Source organism: Crassostrea angulata, chromosome 7, assembly GCF_025612915.1.
Source record: "Crassostrea angulata isolate pt1a10 chromosome 7, ASM2561291v2, whole genome shotgun sequence".
NCBI classification, from domain to species: domain Eukaryota; kingdom Metazoa; phylum Mollusca; class Bivalvia; order Ostreida; family Ostreidae; genus Magallana; species Magallana angulata.
The window spans coordinates 29,069,650-29,090,302 of record NC_069117.1 but is presented as its reverse complement, the minus strand read 5'-3'; the positions used below and the strand labels follow the sequence as shown (position 1 = coordinate 29,090,302).

Sequence of the window (20,653 nt, the reverse complement as noted above, 5' to 3'; positions counted from 1 at the left end):
ACCGTTTTATAAAAGAACCTACGACAAAGTCATTTATAGTATATTTTAACAGTCTTTAGAACAAAAATTATATAAAATCATTTATTTAGAACTATTTCCGTTTCCATAATTTACAGTCATAAGAATAAAAAAAAAATGATTAATTTGTAATTAATTAAGATTCATTAAGATGGTCGTAAGTCGTACATGTAAGTTCTTTTGTAAAACGCTGATAATCCGGAATGTAAACGGTTTTCCTTTTGAAATTAGTCTGCTTTATATGTTTCCTGCATGTGTTCTTTCTCGCAAATTTGATCTGAGTTATGATCATGACTGCACTGATAGACAAGTATTGATTGGTAAGAAGCATTGTTACTTAATTGACATTTAAAATAATTTTTTTTCTTAGAATTAATTAGGCCTTGTGAATGCAATATATATAATATAGTACCTTCAGCCAGAATTTCCTCAATTTTCACACGAGGTCGAGAACCTAATATGTAATACGGTGCTACCGTTGGGGCGACCGCAGCATGTGATAAAATAATGAATAATGATAAAACAATAAAAATAAAAGTAGCGACGTAAAGTAAATAAATGACTTTAAATGCAGAATAAAATAAACATGCCTTTTTTTCCAGTAAATTTTCATAGTTCATAAGATTTTGTTAATATCTATTTATATATAGAATTTATCTCAGATAAAATGTTGTTGAATAATAGCGAGCACAGCTCGCCAGCGCGCAGCGCCGGCAAGCGAAGCGAGCTCTAAGAACCAGTGTGTGCGGGAAAAAGAACGAGCTAAATCTACAGTTCATCAAACAAAATTTTTTGTCTACGTCCCATAATGCTCTCTAACGTTTTCACCTGTGGTGCTATGCCAAAAATGGCCGACTTTTAACTCATGATTTACGGTGACTTAAAGTTTGAATACACGTTTTGAGTACTGCATATGCTTTGGCGAGACTCAAAACATTTGTTACAAGCTTCCATACCTCCGTATGGAGTCGAGAAACGTAAACAAAGACGAACAAAGTCATGGATGACGTCACAGTGCACTCGCGCTATATTTCCCGCGATAAATTTAGAGGTGGATCAAACATCTGTAATGAGTGTACTGCCTATTTCAGTATAGACTGCGATACCTGCCTCATTGACATATGATTTGTTTTTATTTTTTTGATATAGAGATTTTATGTATATATACTAGCAAGAGTTATACTTTACTGTCATATCGATCCATTTTTAAGCTAATTGTGCATGCTTGTACAATAGGCAGGAATGTAGATATTGCATATAGTCGGACCATTAAATTTAAAAGTGGGAAATTACACACCTACAGACAGGTACCGGTCTCTCTCTCTCTCTCTCTCTCTCTCTCTCTCTCTCTCTCTGGGTAGGGGGTTACGCTGTATGTATCATAACCATTAAAATTAGTACCTTTGGCATACTTATTGTAAAGCAATATTCTATCAAACATTCTTTGACGTTCGTTGATACCTAAATAAAACTGTAAGTTGACAATGATGCAAGTCTTGTGTAATTCTTGCTGCGCTCGTCAGAACGGTAGCACCGTAAAACATATTAAAAATTTAACATAATGTACATTACAATTTATTTCCTCTTTTCTTGCAGCTGACATTTTTCTTAAACTTACATATAAAAAATTGACTTATCACAGAGTCGATCACCCCTCCCCCGTTTAAAAAAAAAAATCAAATTTGCGTATAAAAAAAAAAATTTGCTGATCATATAAGGAAAATGGATCCCCCAGGAGCATGTAATAAATGGAAGTGAAAATACATGTAAAGACACTATTGAGCAGCTAAAGAGCTAAAGGCATACTACGCACTCCCAATTCTTCACCAGGATTAGAATTTTCCTGATTTTGAGAATTTCTTTTTCTTTTTGCTTGCAAAGATTTTTTGAATGATGTTGCCACGCCCCCTTTAAAAAAGAAACATTCCTGGAAATTACCGTAAATATAGTGAATAAAATAAATGTGAGCATTCATCCAAAAAGCAATTACATAATTTATCTGTTTCTCAAATTCTCGCGAGATGGTATCCAGTCTAGTGAGATCGACCGACATTGAGGAATTGCATTGTGGGTCGAAATTTACTGACGCCGAAAAAATTCTGTCGGATCAATGTGTAAGAAATCCATTGTGACGGCACTCGAAGACAATAACTCCGTTAGTCTTATGTAATGGAATTTGCATTGTGTCACCAGTATATTTACAATGCATGTACATAGTCTTATATCTTGTTCTCGTGAGAGTGTGAAATGGGAAACCATAATTACAGGGAATTACTGGGACGATTAAAACAAGGCATTACTGGTCCGATTTACTGACGCCAAAAAAATCCGTTGAATGAATGTGCAAATAGTCGGAATTTTCTATTCACACACACCTTGCCGGTAGAGCTCGCTTTGCGCTGGTGCGCAGCACTCACTATTATCTATTTATATAAATAATATGTTTTTACGGTGCGACCCTTAGAGCGAGCGCACCATTATTTGGAATGATAATCTAGTTATCTCCTCATTTAGGGTATGAGAAAGGGGAAATAGTAATATAGAGGTACTGATATTCTTGAGGAAAATTTGTTAGGTCTAATCTCGCCCACTTTTTTTATTTTTTTATTCACAAATTTTAAAACCATCACAGAACAAGTACTCACATAAAATAAGGAATATACAGTAATTCAAATGCAGAATGATGCAGTTTCTCTGTTGAGCTATAGACAGAAAAGTGTAGTGCCTTTCTTTTCTTTTCTCTATCAGATATTTTTCCATTACATATACAAGAAAAATGAGGCTTACTTTTAGTCTACTAAGAAGAACAGACTACTGGGACAGGTTCGTACATCGTCTCGTAAGACGGTCCATTGGACAACCTAAATACAGACTCCTGAAAGGATGGAAGGGATGGGAGAAGGATTGGTTCTTTACTAAGTATGGACCAACAAATCCTTTGGAGCTGAGAATAAATAGCTTATACTTTGGAAGGAACCGACCTCAGAAATTGATTGTACCATATTATGAACCCTACATCTTTGAAAAAGATCAGGTAAGCAAGCATATCATTCACATTTAAGAGAAAGATAAACATTTCAGAATAGGTGTGAAATGTGCACTTTTTAGCATTTCTGAGTTTTTAGATTGAATCTCTAAACTGATGCTAAATTTCATAATATAATTAAGAGAAGAGGAAGAGAATTCACATCTGTATCAACAACAGTTACATACTGTATGCATGTAAAAAGTCTGATTGATAATTGATTTTCTTACAGAAGTTGAAGCTATAATTGAATCACACAAGATTTTAGCACCACACTCCCCCTTCTTTTCAACTAACTGCAGCAACACATGCATGTTTATTATAAATTGTTTTGTCCTTTACAGGTTATGTGTATGGTTGGAAAAGACAAAGGAAAAATTGGAACAGTAGCTGTGGTTTATCGAGATGCCAATGAAGTAGTACTGGAAAACCTCAATGTGGTATGCCTATAATGCTCTTACATGATTGCGTTTTCACGATGTTCAGATGGATAAGCTTAAATCTTATTCTCTAATTCCAAAAATAAGGTAATCTAAAACCTTGGCTATTTTAAGTTTTTAAAATGATATTAAGATATAAATTATTGAGAGTTGATGTCCAGTCCTGCCTGCCATATCTTATGTCAACTCATGCAGATTTTCTCAAGCATATGGGGAATCATACAGTAATTCAGATTGTCAGATTGACTGGATAAACAAAAAAATATATATATATTTGTCATATACCGTAATCCTCTGATGGGTATTTTATGTATTGCAGTTGTTTTCTATTTTTTCTTCCCTATCATGTAGACATATGAAATGATAAAAACAAATGATGGAGAGCAAGCTATTAGCAGACAAGTTCCTCTGAAAATTCCGGATGAAGTCAAACTAGTGGATCCTGCTGACAAGTAAGAGTTTGATCTGATATCAGATATGACCTGATATCTGTAGATACCACCTATCAAATATGACCTGATATCAGATTTGGCCTGATATCAAATTTTAACTGAAATCAGAATCATTAAAGTAGAAAATCAATATTATAGTGTTGGAGATATATATACCGGTAATATTTTACCACATTTGTCTTTAAATTTTTTTTTTGTTATGATGATGTTGCCTGACTCCATCTAAATTGATCTGTCTGTTTAAAGTTTTTGTAAATGCTGTAAAATAATAAGAGACCTATTAAGTAAAGAACCTTGTTTTCATTTTGACAGGAGAGCAACAGATATTATATGGCGGTACCTGGAGGATGGATCTAGAGTCCGAGTCTCTAAACACACTGGTCGTGTAATTCCCATACCTATAAACGAAGAACAGAAAACCGAAGGGGATGAGATCGCAATAAACTCATATGTTGGTAAGTAGGCTACATGTAGTAATTGAACTACAGTACACAGTCCACCATTACCATAGTAGTATTCGGTAATACTTAGACTGCACTGGTTTTTTCTTGTCTAACTTTCCTAGACAAACTGCAAAATTTGTATATTCAGGTTTTATGTGCAGACAATCTATCCTGTATAAAAAAAAAAATAATGCATAAACTTATTATTATTTGTGTACTCATGTGTATAAAGTGACATATAGGTCCGATGGGCTGGTGTTTATTCTTCAAGTTATTATATAATATACATGTCTCTATATTTATTTATAATACACCTGTCACTATAATAAATCATTTACTTCCTTACTTAGCATAGTAAGTAAACCATTGTTCAAGTGTTTAGTATGCGGTTATCAGTGAGTAAATGGTTACTAGAGTACTAATTGATTGCATCCAAGCTTGAAGTATCAGTACTTGAGTACCTTGTGAGAAAAGAAAGTAAAAAAACTATGTAATATTTCTCTTTTGTTTTCTATAATTAAGCTGTTTAGCACTATAGTTTATTATACATATTATATTATATTATCTAATAATCCAACCTTACCCTGATTTGACAACAACTAAATGTTTCTCAGTCAGTGGCAGAATTACAGTGCATTGCTTGGATGATAGATAGAGGCATGCCATGATTAAGAAAATATCAGTAGAAATACATATTAAATTTATTCTTTATAAAAAAAAAGTGTGGTCTTCTATATTAGTTAGAAACAAGTTTTCCTCTATCTTTTCCAAAGGTCTAGATGTGACTTTTATAAACTGGTGGTTATTTTTTAAAATATTGTGTTATCTGTTTTTGCCCTGATGGACTGTTGCCAAGTTGATATAATGAAATTTGTTATTTATGGAATATGTTCTTGTTTTTTTTTTCTTAAGTAAATTTTTCCTTTTTCAGCAAGCAAAACTAAAGATACGGACAAGAAAGAAGTGAACAGAGTGACATTTGTTCCCAAATTAAAATCATTTGAACAAGATATCATGGATCAGATGGGCATTAAGGAGGATCGACAGTACAGGAAGACATTCTGGTATTAAGTAATTTGTACCAAGAATGGACACAAAAGAATTGTTGTTTTAATATATGTAGTGTAAAAATAAATAATGAAAATTAACTTTTAATTGTGTTTTCCTTCTGGAGGGTTTTGTTCTTAGACTGTGGGTTATAGAATCCAGAAACGAATTTTATGTTTGAATTTTTATTATTTATATGATGGTTATGGAAGAGCTTTATCATGCTGATATTGATCAAGCATGAAAATAATTCCTAAATTTCATATACATATGATGCAGGAAAATTGACCTTTAGTTTAAAAAAGCATTTATATTGGTGTGTGTCCTGTTAACTTAAAGGTTTGCTTTTATTCTGTTCTTTATCGAAATTCTTAGGTATTTATATAATTTGTGACCTTAATAAGAACTTATTTTCCTGAATTTCTATTAATTGTAAGAGCAAAGTTTATTGTTAGATAAACGGTGATCAAGTAAATAATTATGTAAGAAAGACATCTATAATATCACCGAGATTTATTATTTATGTTGAACCACAGGTATTGTGCTGTTGAACCCAAATATGTGAAAGTCATAATAATTTATCTATAGTTGTAATCAGCTTCAATTGGTACATGTATAAAATCACGAGTAATCCAGTTTTTAATAGGTAAATTCAGTTTGTTAATTTTTTTGTATTTTTTTAGAGGAGGGGGGGGGGGGGTGTTTCTATATGCTTTAATGAGGGAGGGGGTAACTTAAGCCATGCCGTTGACACTGGGCCTCTGCTCTTTCGTTGAACAACTGCAGATAACACCATTCATGAGTTGTTTTAAAAAGCTATTATTTATTTTTAGAATTTAAATGTTGTCTTTGACACTGCAGAGTTGTAAATGCATGTATACTTGGATATATACCGGGATCGTCAAATGGGGGAAACTTTAAATTCCAAATATTTGCCTGTCCTGACTAAAATTTGGGTGTTTCGACATCACAGACATAAGATCTTCGCTCCAGTGGGCCCATTTAAAAGACAAATGTTTGAATACAAGAGCTGTACAATCCACATCTCGAAGCCATGAGGACATGACAAAAAACCTTCTAATTCAAACTTACATAAAAAGCTACCATGACGGACCAAGACAAAAAGATTACTCCTAAGGTAAGTGGCTTACCTTCAATATTCAAATACACTAGTAATAAGGCATATTCTGTATTGTGTTGAGTTCAGCTGTTATCAATATCATTGGGAGAAGTATACTACAATCATGAATGAATTTTTCTATAATGTGCTCTGTTGTAAAATGTACAAAATTAAAAAGTTGTGAGTTACAACTGCCGTATTCAAAATTTTTAGACACAATCGCTAGAATTTCATGACTTGCTTTAAAGCTATCATAATGACAATTAGTTATATTAGACTATTTAAAAACAGTTGACATACTCTTTCGAGCAACACATAGAAGCTTGGTGGTCAATTTGTATTTTCTTTACCAATTCTTTTTTTTCATACATACATGTATTATGCTGTTCAAGTTCGTTTGTTGATATGTAAGTTATGAAATTAAAATTTCGATGGTCTTTGTACAAAGATTTATGAGAGGGAAAAATTATTGTCATGTGTTTTCATTTTTACGTGTATGATTTTAAACAAATTATACATAGATAGTTTGGATCTAAATAAATAAATGAAAATAAAAGAGATATTTTCCTTGGAATTGACAGCATACAGTACAGACTCGAGTGGTGTTTCTGAAGTTGAGCGACATTGACACGGTGAAGGAACAGTTCGCAGCAGACGTGTTCATAGAGAGCAGATGGCGGGAAAAGTCGCTGGACCACGGAAAGGTTGTGTTCTATCAAACGGCCGTCACGCTAGAGTTTAGAATGGGGGGGGGGGGGGGTCATTATTGTCATCACTGGTGTTATGAAATGTCATTGGAAACAAAGCCCTTTCATATAAGGAGGATGGATAGATAAAAAAGATACCAGAAGTGTCTTTAAAAATCCAAATATTTTAGAATCAAAATTGTGGAACATTTTCCTGTAAATGAATACAAAGATCTACGTCTTAAGGAGATTGAAATATTAATCTAAAAACGACTTGGTTTAGCCAGCCCTCTTAAAAATTTTGGTCGGGCACTGGTATCTTTCCGATCATCATTTATATTTATATATTTAGATTTATATCGTCTAAAATGACCATCCTGCCCTCTCAAGTTTATTTTTGTTTGTAATACTTCCTTGCAGGGTGCAAAGTACGGGAAATACATTTGCATGACCCTTCAAAAAGATACAGATCAGTGTATCCGAAATAAACATAAATAACTAACATCACGGAAAAAACAATTTGTTCCCTTGTTATAAGACTGCCTTCTTTTAGACAAACAGCAAAACCAGGTCAATGACATTTCAAGTGTTCGATTTTTATTTTTTTTTTTAATAAATCGGTATGTGTCTTTATGGTTTTTATGCTAAAAATATCCCGTAAAAGTGTAACGGTTATATCTAAGTTTGTATGTTTCAGGTCAATTCGTTTTGTTCTCCGATTTTTAAACGATTATTTTCTAATCACATAAAAAAATCTTTTTTTTTTTTTTTTTTTGTTATTTTATCTATTTATTTATTCTACTTATCTGACATTTAATAAAATATTGTCTACAGGAAAACGACAATATGGATTTTTCCAAATACTGGCATCCCAAGCTAATTGTCCAAAACGTGATCTCAACATCGAAAGACAATGTGTGGAAAAAACTAGAATTCGGTAAGAATGGGGAGGCATTTATTGTAGAGAAGAGGAGAATTAAAGGAATATTCACAGAAAACTTGGAGTTACAAGACTTCCCGTTTGATCTTCAGGTACTTTTGTATGTACAATCTGGTGAGAAAAAATTTTTTCACCCCGCTGCCTGCGAAATAAAACTTGTTTTCTTACAGAAAATCTTTTACATAAAATGACAAAAATTAATGATACCTAAGATAGAAATCATATATCTATTAAAAATTCACATATCAATGGATAAACCTATAAACTTTTAGCGATATCGATATTGAATACTGTAGATTCTCTCGATCATTGCAGTAATTGATGACGTTTCAGGACCTGAGTATTGTGCTGACGTCAGAACATCCGGTCGAGGAACTGGAAATCATCGAAGACGACGAACATTTGAGCTCCATTATCGTTTCTTGTTTTGTTGACGAACAGGTATTTCCAAATTTTTAACTGCATGCATGTTGTCATCTTTTGAAAATAAATGTATACATAGATTGTCAATACTATTTTTACCCTTCCAGGAATGGGAACTGCGAGAGTTTGTAGAATCAGAAATAAGGAAAGTGTCAAAAGAGTTTACAGGGTCCAAAAACGTAGTCTATCCATTTCTTGTCTTCAAAACTTTGGCCATGAGAAGGGCTGGTTTCTTTGTTTGGAACATCATCTTGATCATGGTACGATTTTGGAGTTGTTTCGTTACTTATGAAGGATATTTTACTGTGTTTAGATTTCGTTTCTTCCACGCCATGGGTTTGGTTTCAAGTGTTTTCTAACGACTTTTGGGCAGTAAAAGTATCAGTTCCAACTGAAAAAATAGATGAATTGTACCTTTTTTTCCAGAATAGGTGTATTTAGTATCTATTATATCCTTTTTTTATTTTTCAGACCATCATTAGTTCACTGTCTTTCGCCACATTTGCTGTCAATAGAAATCTTCCACAGAATCGACTTCAGTTGGCCTTCACCCTGACCCTTACAGGGGTCACATTTAGATTTGTAACCAATCAGCAACTTCCAAAGATATCGTATTTAACAAGATTGGTAAGAAAATAATCTGTAAAGACGCTATTCGAATAAAAAATGGTACTTATTACGGAGGGAAAGTTTCAAAACTTAAAATTTCTGTGTGTGATAACGGTTTTGGTTTTAGGATAAGTACATCCTGTATTGTATGGTCTTTAACTACCTGGTTACCGCATGGCACGCCATTGTGACCCTGATCTCTGATGATGATGCCCAGGCGGACTATGACCTCTACTTCTTCATCGGCTTTGCCGTCTTCTACGCCCTGTTCCATATCTTCTTCTACGCCATTTCTTTGAAAACCGTAGGTTATCCATTTTGATCCAAGTTGATTCGACATGGTATTTTACAGAGTGTGGCGTTTCTTTTATTTATTTTTTCTTTCTTCTTTTTTATTGTTCAGAGATATTTTAAAGTCAAAGAAGTTCATCAAAAAGAAAAGATGTACCAGGTATGCCCCCCCCCCCCCCAAAAAAAAGTAATGTTGTCCAGAATGGTATTTCTTCGGTGAAATTTAGTAAATAGGAAAAAATTTAAATTTTTTTTTACGTTTTACAGGAAAAGGCAGAAAAGTTATTCGGAGAAAGTTGGAAACGAAGAAAGAACAGAGTCAATCGAAGGGAGAGGATAGCGGCCCTACCGTCCACGTTTTCTAGATTTTGATGTTGTATTTGATAACTATCTTGCGATTATTTAGTTTAAAAGATTGTTTCTTTGTTGTTGTTTGCTATCAATTTTACATAGGTTGTGATTATATTAAACAGTTCATTACCTTTGGGTTTTTTAAAACCATTTTACATGCATGTTTAGAAATTCGTTTTTTGTTTGTGTTATTTAAACTATTGATGGAATAAATACAAAAAAATTGACATATTTTCTCTTTAGAATTAAGATTCTCTTTTCTGCGTATGCCTCTGTCTCTCCCTTTTTCTTTCTTAATAATATTTATAGAAAGAAACCCGCAAAGAGTATTGTAACATTTATATCATATTAACATCGACGTTAAACTGATGTTAATTAAAAATCAATATTCACATACTAGTACTTTCTGATTCCATTGTATGTTTGAAAATTCGGCTTACAAATAAACAAATATTTCATAACTGATTCAATTTTGGCTGAAGTGGTCCCGGGATCATGAAGCAGCCTTTGACTTAATTCACACTTGATCATCAGATTACAAATCATGCTGCGCACAAAACACAATTTAGAATTGTTTCCCAGTCATGTTGACGAAGTTTACTCATTTTAAGTGTAATGTATTTGTTGAAATTTAATTAAAATAATGACTGAAGTCTAAGTCGGTGCGGTTTTTTTTATGATTCTGGACCCAGAGCAATTATATTCGAAGTCTGTAGAGTGATCTGGTATTGCATAAACTTACGTATTGCAAATCCAGTATTTCGTCAATATCGTACAGCCAAAAAAGTTTGGCTGTCAATATAAGAATTTAAATGGTCGATTTCAAAATTGTTGTTGGTTTAGATATTGTTTAAAATCAATAATCATTTAAAACCAATCATCCGGAAACATACTGATTGTGAACTTTGTCAATTAACACCGGAGGAAAGAGTGGCCTCCAAAGTGTCGTCTGCTACTGCCAGGATATGGAAGCCACAAATTCATTAAAGGTAATATTTTTTAACGTAAAATATTATGTAAACTGAATTTTGATTTATATACATGTAAGGATCTTTCTATTTTTCTGCAAGTACTCTGTAATTGTCATTTAACTTGTACCAATGGTCGTAACATATATGATCTGATCAGCCTAATGAAATTGCGAAACGTGTGCCATTATTTCCCCAGCGTTGAGCATATCTAGAATATTTGATCTACTGTTTGCAATTCTGTTTATGTACCTCAACATTTTAAACTACAAAATCCCTTTAAAGCAAGTCTTATATTAGAGGCAGCTGCATATGTTTACTTTTCGTATTTGTATTGAAAACAAGAGAGGCCATTTCGAAAGTAAACGGTCATAATATAAGAATCATTTTTATATCAACATTAAGATTTAACAACGCTATGTAAATGTAGCTATTGAAATGAAAATATTTTCCGAAAACTGAGGGAACGTGCTTAGAAAACAACGGATCCTTGATTTAATACTACCAGACCCGGGGCCAAAGAATTGCCTGAAGAGAAAAACATTTTTAAGTGGTTTAAAACAAACTACATCTTGCCACTTTAACTTAGTACCATGTACGTTTTGATGAAAGGTATCTTTTGTACAGTTGTTTTCCAATGGTGAAGTCTTAATGTTCACTGAAGAAAAGGACTGTGTTATGCATGTCCAGCCTGGAAGTGAATTTTAGAAGCATACACCTTTACTAAGGGTATTTCCAAATCCATCAATAATCACAACAACAACAAAAATGAATAAATTATCTTTTTTTAAAACTAGCTTTGATGTTCTCTTTACAGAAGACGGTATATGTCCGGATGGTCTTCATCCGAATGGACAATGTGGAAACTCTCAAGGAGCAGTTTGATGGGGACGTTTACTTCAGGGCCAGATGGCGGGAACCCAAACTAGACAACCTCAAGGTCTAACCGGCGAAATTATTTTACTGATTTTAAAGCTCTCTAATTGAACTGCTTTTTTAAACAGAATTCTTTTTAATTGCCATCTCTAAACACCTCTGTTCATTTTATAACCGAAAATTTCGAAAGTTTTGACATTCAATTGCTGACTTGGATTTAATTTTAACCATTAACCGATCTTTTCATAGGAGAATCAGCCTGTGGACCATAGAAACTTTTGGAACCCAGCAATACAAATCAGAAACAAGGTGTCCGAGAAATTCTCCAAAACATGGTACGAGGTCCTCACGATAAATGGAGAAGCCTACTTGGTTCAAAAATCTCGACAGATTGGGACCTTTGCGGAGAGATTAGAACTCCATGATTTTCCTTTTGATTCACAAGTAAGAAGTGCAAGTAAGAAGGTGCTATCTACATACACCGATACACATTAGTTCCATCATAAGATTTCAAGGCTAATCCAACGTTCATTTTATTTCATATTTTCAGAGGACCAATTTATTAGCAACCGAACTTACTACATTCCTTTTCTGTGCCATCTATCTTAACCTTTTTTGTATAATAATAAGTACATAATTGTATTTTGAAAATACAGTACAACTGGCGATAGTAATACAGTACCAATTAACTTTTTATGAAAAAGTAAAATAGAATCTTTGACATTGTAAGATCAATAACTCTCAGTTAAATACATTTACAAACAGTGTCTTTTCTCTCAAATAATGGGCAGTTCAGTTGCACATCTTTTGGAGAGAGAAAAAATTACTTAACTTTAATTAATATGCAAAGAAGCGTATATCGCCTTTAACATGTTTAATTAAAGTAAATAGCGAGAAAACTATCGTCCCATCAATGTTGACAAGTCTTAGTGTTTAAGTGTTCTCATAATAATGCCGGTTATTTTTATATAGCCCCTCAATGTATGTTTCACGTCCTCACTGCCCGAGTCTGAGCTGGAGTTGGTACCGGACACAGTGAAGCCGAGTGAGATAGGCGTGTCCTGCTATATCCACGCCCAGGAGTGGGACCTGGAGCCTTTCGTGGAGTCGGAGACCTCAGTAGCCGCCACCGAGGAGGGCTACAGTCCTATCCTTAACATCCGGGGACTCGCCAGCAGGAAATACTCTTTTTTCATATGGAATATCATCATAATTATGGTAACTTTACCCCCCTTCCCGAAAACAATAAATGATTTTCGAGTTGCTGCCCTAGTTAATACGCAATTTATCCAAGCTAGAACGAGGGGCCCTACAGTTTTTATATGCACTACGTATTCAAAGATTATGGATACATGTATCATGAATCAAGGATAATTCTTTTTGCATACCATTAGAATTTGCAGGAATCGTGTAACTAATGCATGTCATAATACACATATTATGTACAAATAAAACGATCTCCTTTTCAGACATTGATTGGTTCGCTACCATTAACTACGTTTGCAATTAACCGGAACAACCCCCAGCGTCGCCTACTGTTGGGGTTCATCTTGGCTCTGACTGGAGTATCCTTCCGATTCATGGCTAACCAGAGTATACCAAAGATACCATACCAAACTCTCTTAGTGAGTATATTATAAGATCCAGAAACATATAGAAGTCAATTTTGAATTGTTTAAGCCTCTTCTCTTCACAAATTTAACTGGAAAACTGGTGTGGACTATAGTTAATGCTCATCAAAATCATCATGTGAAATGACCATTCCAACTGTATTTGTAGCCCCTTATACATTAAGGTAGAAAATACCGTTCACTTTCATACCAGTGTCACGTCTGAAATGTGGCTTTATATCGTTTTCTTTTTCAGGACCGATACCTATTAGTCAGTATGCTGTTTAACTACTTGGTCTGTATATGGCATATCATCGTCTCTCGCTTTGAGGACGATAGTGACACGCAGGGTACAATGGACCTATATGCTTTCATTGCAACTGTCATCATCTACATCGCATATCAACTCGCATTTTTAATCGTCGTAGTCGTTAAGGTATCAAACAAAAATAAACATGGTTTTTAAACCTTAAGAGTATTTTGTAATCTTTTTAATAAAGAATTAAGATATGCCTTCTTCTGCAAGTTTATTGACACAAATAATATATATTTATAATTTACATTGTATTTTTTTAATGTTTAAATAAAGAATAGATGTATTAGTTACTGTAGCTTGTCTTGGATTTTAAATCAATATCTATTAGAATTAATATTTTTACTTCTGATTTTACAGATTTTATTGAAACAACGAAAAATTAAAGAAAAGGTACAAGTTTATCAGGTATGCAAACCTAATTTTTACCCTAATGCAATTATATTTCAATTTCAAACAAAAAATAACAAATCATATATACATGTGTATATTTGCTTTTAAAATGATGTCAATCAACTGTGCATATATTTAAACCTTTATTTGGGTAGCATTTTTAAAAATACTCTATGCTGCAATACATATTGACTATAACAAAGCTCCGATTTTATTTTCATAATGTTAAAAGTAATATTATGATGCCACTATGTTTTGATTGAGTCTGTATATACGAACTTATTAAATTTATGTTAATTATTTAAAAAAAATTTAAATTCAATCTGTATACTATTAATGATGATTTTCTTTATTATTTGTTTTTTTTTAGACAAACTTGGAAAACGCCAGTAATGCTGTCCAGGTCAAGAATCCCATTAAAGTGAACAAACTACAGAAAAGACAGACTGTAGCCAAGTTTTCACATCTTATTCTCAAGTCTTCCTACGAAAAAGAAAAAACAGAATAGACTAATGGACGCAAATATATGATAATACCAAACTTTATTCCAAGTTTTTATGTGTCTTTATTTTTCTATTGTTAACTATATTGAAGTATATTTTTGTTGTTTAAAATAAAATATCAGAAATATTTCGAGTAATATTTTTCTTAACCAGATTTATTTAAATTTGAATATATTTGCAATTCTGTTTAGTTTTCATTTAATAAGTTTATTTTAAATAAGCCTAGGGAATGTTAATTATTAATTAAAGAATTGGATATTTGGTAGTTCCTTTTTATTTTTAAATAAAAGTACAATGTATATGATCTGTATACAGTAAAACACGGTTATAACGAAGCGCCAGGGACGGGCTATTGTGCTTCGTTATAAGCGTAATTCGTTATATCTGTCAAGTTTACAACATGTGATATAGTCACGGGGAATGAAAATCACTTCGCTATAAGGGTCAATTCATTATAAGCGTGTTCGCTATAACCGTGTTTTACTGTATTTGACACGACTCGCTCTTTTAAATTAGTTTAATTCATTATAGTTAAAATGACAAACTTACAGAACCTTTACAATTTTTAAAGTTTTTATTTCAAAACACAACTTTGATTTTATTTTTAAATATAAATGTTAGATAATGATATTTAAACAGCTTTAAATCATTATTTCCAAGTTCTTTCGAGTTTATAAAGCTGTGTTGATAATGAAAAAATAATTAAATTATTACAGAAAAACTTTAAAAGATCAAAGGAGGAAAATATATTTTTTCTTACTTGTTTGTCTTAATTTTCACCTTTTTAAAAGTTATATCCATTTATAGGAGATAAAACAATGATGATGATGATGATGATGATGATGATGATGATGATGATGGCAAAATAACATCTATAAATGTCAACAGCTCAGTTCGACTAGCATATCGCTTGTTACTCACGTGCACACAGGGTGATAAACAAAAATTCTTCCCCAATAATTAGCTGATTAAAGTGTAGTAAACTGCAAAAAATTCCAGTCTGATAGCTACAGGTGCTAAATCGTGAGTTAGACTTAACAACATTGACGTCACCAGCTGATGGGCGCCATTTTATCGACACCAAAGTACATAGTTAAATCACTATTTCAATTTAAAAACTTGGACGTATCACTCCACATTCTTTTATTAATGATTATTTGATATGGATAGGTAAATAGTTAACTTCATATTTCCTTCAAGTGTTGCCTTCTTGTCATCAATCGCCTCCCTCAAAACACATATGATAAATACATCACCATGTTAGAGGCAACCGGGGGTTCTTGATTTGAAATAACAAACTACGATGTACATATATTTAAATCCATGTTTATAAAATTGTGTTATTTTACATATTTATTCTTTTTTCTATGGAGAAATGAAGAACTTCTTTATTATGATTTTTATTTTAAGTAGTTTGTGAGCAGTTAAATTTTCCACTTAAGGTAATTTTATAAACTTTCTTTAGTGAATGTGCTTATCGGATATTTGCGTGATATAAATATAAATTTTTTAGTTTTCAAGCAGTTTGTTTTCATTGTTAGTCTACATATTGTACGAAATCTGCACTTAAAACTTAAGGATATCATTTTTGTTGTTACTGAAGAAGTTGCTGTTGAATTCATTGGAGTAGTTGTTTATTGCAGTCGTTGTGTTTATTGTAATACGGTGATTGCATTTGCAATATTGTTGTTGTTGCTCCTGTTGTTATTTGATTGTTGTTGTTGTTCCTGTTGTTATTTGTTTGTTGTTACTACTCCTGTTGTTATTTGTTTGTTGTTACTACTCCTGTTGTTATTTGTTTGTTGTTACTACTCCTGTTGTTATTTGATCGCTGTTGTTGCTCCTGTTGTTATTTGTTTGTTGTTACTACTCCTGTTGTTATTTGTTTGTTGTTACTACTCCTGTTGTTATTTGTTTGTTGTTACTACTCCTGTTGTTATTTGTTTGTTGTTACTACTCCTGTTGTTATTTGTTTGTTGTTACTACTCCTGTTGTTATTTGTTTGTTGTTACTACTCCTGTTGTTATTTGTTTGTTGTTACTACTCCTGTTGTTATTTGTTTGTTGTTACTACTCCTGTTGTTATTTGTTTGTTGTTACTACTCCTGTTGTTGTTTGTTTGTTGTTGCTACTCCTGTTGTTATTTGTTTGTTGTTGCTACTCCTGCGTCAGTGAAGACTCTTCGTTTTAAAAAAAAACCAAAAAACTGTATAGTCTAAACGTTGCTACAGTTTCAGTAGATCCCTATGTCGAGCCCCAGCATTCAGACCCTTCCACCCTACCCTGTTTAACCTCTGGACAATGCATCTTACATGGATATTAAGCTTTTGTTAATAGGCGTTGTGCCTCCTTTATAAAAGACGAGCGGTGGACTTGGAACTCACGCAATTGACAGTGAGACTTCTATCAGACCACCTCTTCACTACAGGTAATAGTGATTTGCAATTGTGTGGGCCTCTTTTAACCTATATAGATTACTTGAAATGTAACCTTCAGTACAAGTGTGGAGTTAGCATTGTTATGTGAGTACTGTTGTAAATGTATATTGTTTATTAGCATTTATTTAGTCCGTCATCTCTAATGCGAGGAAAAATATCGCCAGGACAATTAATTACCTTGAAAAAAAAATAATCAACCATTTATTTTATTGCTGCTATTTTTTTAATCGTAGCATTTGTTTTGATAAATATTGCTTTACTATAGTATAAATACAGTGTGCGAAATTAGTGTACTAAGTAAACTATAAGTATTTTAGTATACATTAGCAATGTTTTCAACGTCCATACATCTTAAAACGCACTTACTGCAAAGATCGGCATTTATGCATTAACATACTAGCAGCTGAATATCTGAGAGAGAGAAAAATGAACATTTTTTTTTATTATTTCAGAAATCAGTAAAGATGACTTCTGTGCTTTATCATTGTGTGGTGATCTTGTTACTCAGTCTGTTTGTCATCGCCGAAACTTTGCCATTAAACTCCAAAACAGAGAAACTCAATAGCAAACAGAGTCAAATAGATTCATCATCAACCAAAATAGGATCCAAAACCCTTGTAGCAATGACGTCACAGAGTGAGACTCGTTCGGATACCTCCGACTCTGTGACAATCTTTTGTCCAACTCAGAAATGCATCGAACAGATAAAGCTGTTCATCGCCAGTCATCCAAATGAAGGGTTGGTGCTCCTAGGGGGACGATGGTAGCAGAGACGATCAAAATTGTGTTCGAACTTGAAATAAAGAAATATCCTTGGGAATCTCAACGTGTTCACGACATTGTGTTCATTTTATTACTATGAAGTTTCATCTTGTTTTCATCAGTGATTTATTTGTTGGCATTTACATTTTTTTTCTCAAAACAAAAATAAATAAAAAAGGAATTTTTTGCTTTTTAATGATTTCATACAACATTTTTTACGAAAATCAAATAAATGGAAAATGGAATTAGATGTACATGTAGAACAAGTCAGTAAAACGTCTTTACACACATAAAACAAAACACAAAAAAATCTTTGGTGTTTAGATTCAAATCAAGTTTATTATATGCTTGATTCAGAAATTTGGAACTGCTTCATATCCGCCCGGAATAGTCCTGTTAAGAAAGGCCATAAGTGCTCGGCATTGTTCTGCGCTACATAGAACTGTGACTGAAGACCTCTTAGCCGGGTCCAACATGGCGTCTTTGGAATCTGAAACTCTGTGGCGCGGTTGTTCATATAAATTGCGTTTTAAGAATCTCTCGGCGAGGGTAGGTGTTCGTTGTGGGTGATAATTCCTTTGGTACTCCTGGGGCCATGGCTCATAGGCTCGGAGAAGAGATGTCATTGTTCCCAGGAGAAACAGAGCAATTGGTAATGTGGACGCCATTTTGCTGCTAAAAAATATTTTTAAGAATTCAATACTACAGGGCTGCGTTTTACAAAAGAACTTATGACATTTGACCAAATTAATGAATGCTTATTAATCACAAACTAATCAATGATTTATTCTCATGGCTGTAGAATATTATTATGGACATCAGAGTTGTTGTATAAATATTTATTGGTCTACAACACAATGAAACAAATTTCGAAGTTTTTTTTTATCAACTCCGCTTCTTAAACTTAAAAAAAAACGGCAAATATTTTCAGAAAGATAATTCTTTAAAAATATTGATGAAGTCCAGTTAATCTATAAAGTATATTTCTTGTATTTTTCACACAGCTTTTGAAATTGCATTATCGTTTTAGTTTTTAATTTCAAGTACACGAAAGCGTTCGTACGCAAACGAGGAACTTCCATAATATTATATATTATTATAAATGATTATATATCACTTTAGTTGTTGCTCAAAAAAATATTTTAAATTTTAGTAATTGGAATTGTGATAATCTATTTGAAAATAAACAAATTGAAATATCTTTACTATTTCTGTCTTCCGACTAAAAAAGTTTAATCAAAAATTTACATTTGAATTTTTTTTTCTCTTTTAAGAATTAATCTTATTTTCAAAGATCCTAATTAAATAAAGATTGGACGTCCACAAATTATTTCAGATATGTATTTAATTTGGGTTTTAATTTTTCAGCTACAACATCTAAAGCCTAATTAAAATGTTTAATTTTCAACCATAAAAAAGAGAATTATTTCAAAATGTTAATTGGAATAAGAATGCGTTAAAGTATATTTTACGCAATTTTTAGTACTTAACCCGTTTTTACATTTTCAAAATATAATGTCACAAGAAAATGTTTAAATATCTGCACATACATTCTATTAAAATTTGCTCATAAAAGGCTATTCGAATTGCAACAAATAGATGAAAACTAGTTTGCGTATAAATGTTGTTGAATTAAAACGAGTTTTAAAAGAATTTCAGATAAATCAAACTAGGACATAAATTTTTTAAAATCATTTCTATACGAAAGAAGTTTCCTTCTCAACAAAATTTACTTTGTTCCGTTTTCTGTTACCTTCAATTATTTTTATATTCCTATTATCCATATTCATTTAAAAAAAAAACAATCTTTGTGTTAAAATATATTCATACTTTAGTTCAAGGACTATATATTTAGAAATCCTCCGTTTTTTAATAGAATTCTAAAATCATATCAAGTTTTAGAAATGGACACGTTTTTACATAAAATGATAATGTCTGTTCACAATTTATTTATTCATTTCATTATTTATTCAATGGTTTTCAAAATGTGTGCAAACCTGTACACAATTTTATTATATGTAAAAGTACACGGTGTTTCAAACTTAGTTTCGTTTACCTTGCAAACTTAAAATCCCTTTCTTCGTTTTTTTTAAAACTAATTATTGACATCAGAGACATAAATAACATCTCTGTTTACATGTTCTTGTTTTGTTTGCCAACTCATGTAGTTTCATTTATTGCAATATGAGCTGTATTTTTTTTTAGAACTTTATTATGCTGCAAAAACCTGCTAGTGTGATAAGACTGCATATAACTTAAACTTTTATGATAAATAAGAATCTAAAAAATCATTAATTTTTGTCAAAGGAAATATTTCTCTTCTAAGGAATATGTAGCAAATCATTTTTTGTACAGGACGACAATAATTCAATTTTGCTCCAAATGAGGCTTCTTACCGGCCTTTTCCACAAAAATATGGCTAACAGAAATTGAAAAACAATGATATTTTTGTCATTTTAGTAGAAAATAACATTTTAGTAAAAAAAAAAATCCAATATGAAAAATGGAGCTCATATTACTTTAACTTGCGTACCTTTTTTCATCGAATTTGAATCTTGCATTGAATACTTCATGAATAAAAAATCGATTTTGGTCTTGTTATTAGCAAATTAAATGAATTTAGAAAAATTACAAATGCAGAGTATATGTGACATTACCTGAAGCTCTGAGATTCTTGATCCGTGAGATTAGGCCCTCATTCAGACCCCCCTGTCTTTTATATACACCCCCGTCTGCATGGTCATTTACAGAGAGGGTTGTCCAGAAAGCCCGAGTGTTGTAAATGATGTTGTTTCTCTTTCATTCTAATTGCGTCGGCGGAAAATTCTCTCCAAATTAACCCCTTATCATTGTGTTTTAAGGGAACAGTTTCCAAATATAAACTTGGCGTGAGCAACCCAGGGTTAGTATTTGATGTTTTTGTTGAATTTGAAAGGTTGTTTAGCT

General features: G+C 32.5%; 2 protein-coding genes and 2 long non-coding RNA genes across 5 annotated transcripts; 3 read left to right on the top strand and 1 right to left on the bottom strand.

Moving 5' to 3' along the window:
* The first annotated feature begins 227 nt into the window (after positions 1-227).
* LOC128191498 (39S ribosomal protein L24, mitochondrial-like) lies at positions 228-5,526 on the top strand. 2 transcript variants are annotated; one of them, XM_052863597.1, is made up of 6 exons: positions 228-338; positions 2,767-3,052; positions 3,388-3,483; positions 3,835-3,935; positions 4,248-4,390; positions 5,310-5,526. In XM_052863597.1, exons 2-6 carry the CDS (start codon positions 2,795-2,797, stop codon positions 5,447-5,449), a joined length of 738 nt encoding a protein of 245 aa, XP_052719557.1. In that variant the 5' UTR covers positions 228-338; positions 2,767-2,794; the 3' UTR covers positions 5,450-5,526. The 2 variants fall into 2 exon arrangements, with proteins under 2 accessions (XP_052719557.1, XP_052719558.1); XM_052863598.1 differs by having other exon boundaries at positions 233-338; positions 2,791-3,052.
* Positions 5,527-6,314: 788 nt separating this feature from the next.
* Positions 6,315-14,635, top strand: LOC128157301 (uncharacterized). Its single transcript, XM_052819794.1, has 14 exons — positions 6,315-6,563; positions 7,127-7,249; positions 8,066-8,263; positions 8,505-8,612; positions 8,702-8,854; positions 9,066-9,221; positions 9,331-9,507; positions 11,631-11,753; positions 11,939-12,133; positions 12,662-12,907; positions 13,159-13,314; positions 13,556-13,735; positions 13,973-14,020; positions 14,376-14,635. Exons 1-14 carry the CDS (start codon positions 6,531-6,533, stop codon positions 14,511-14,513), a joined length of 2,034 nt encoding a protein of 677 aa, XP_052675754.1. The 5' UTR covers positions 6,315-6,530; the 3' UTR covers positions 14,514-14,635.
* A 1,300-nt stretch (positions 14,636-15,935) lies between these two features.
* Positions 15,936-17,775, top strand: LOC128155843 (uncharacterized). Its single transcript, XR_008239650.1, has 3 exons — positions 15,936-15,950; positions 16,739-16,935; positions 17,398-17,775. It is a non-coding gene; the product is annotated as an uncharacterized LOC128155843 (long non-coding RNA).
* A 243-nt stretch (positions 17,776-18,018) lies between these two features.
* LOC128155844 (uncharacterized) lies at positions 18,019-20,600 on the bottom strand. The gene is made up of 2 exons (XR_008239651.1): positions 20,365-20,600; positions 18,019-18,382 (listed from the first exon to the last, which is right to left on the bottom strand). It is a non-coding gene; the product is annotated as an uncharacterized LOC128155844 (long non-coding RNA).
* Positions 20,601-20,653: the final 53 nt, after the last annotated feature.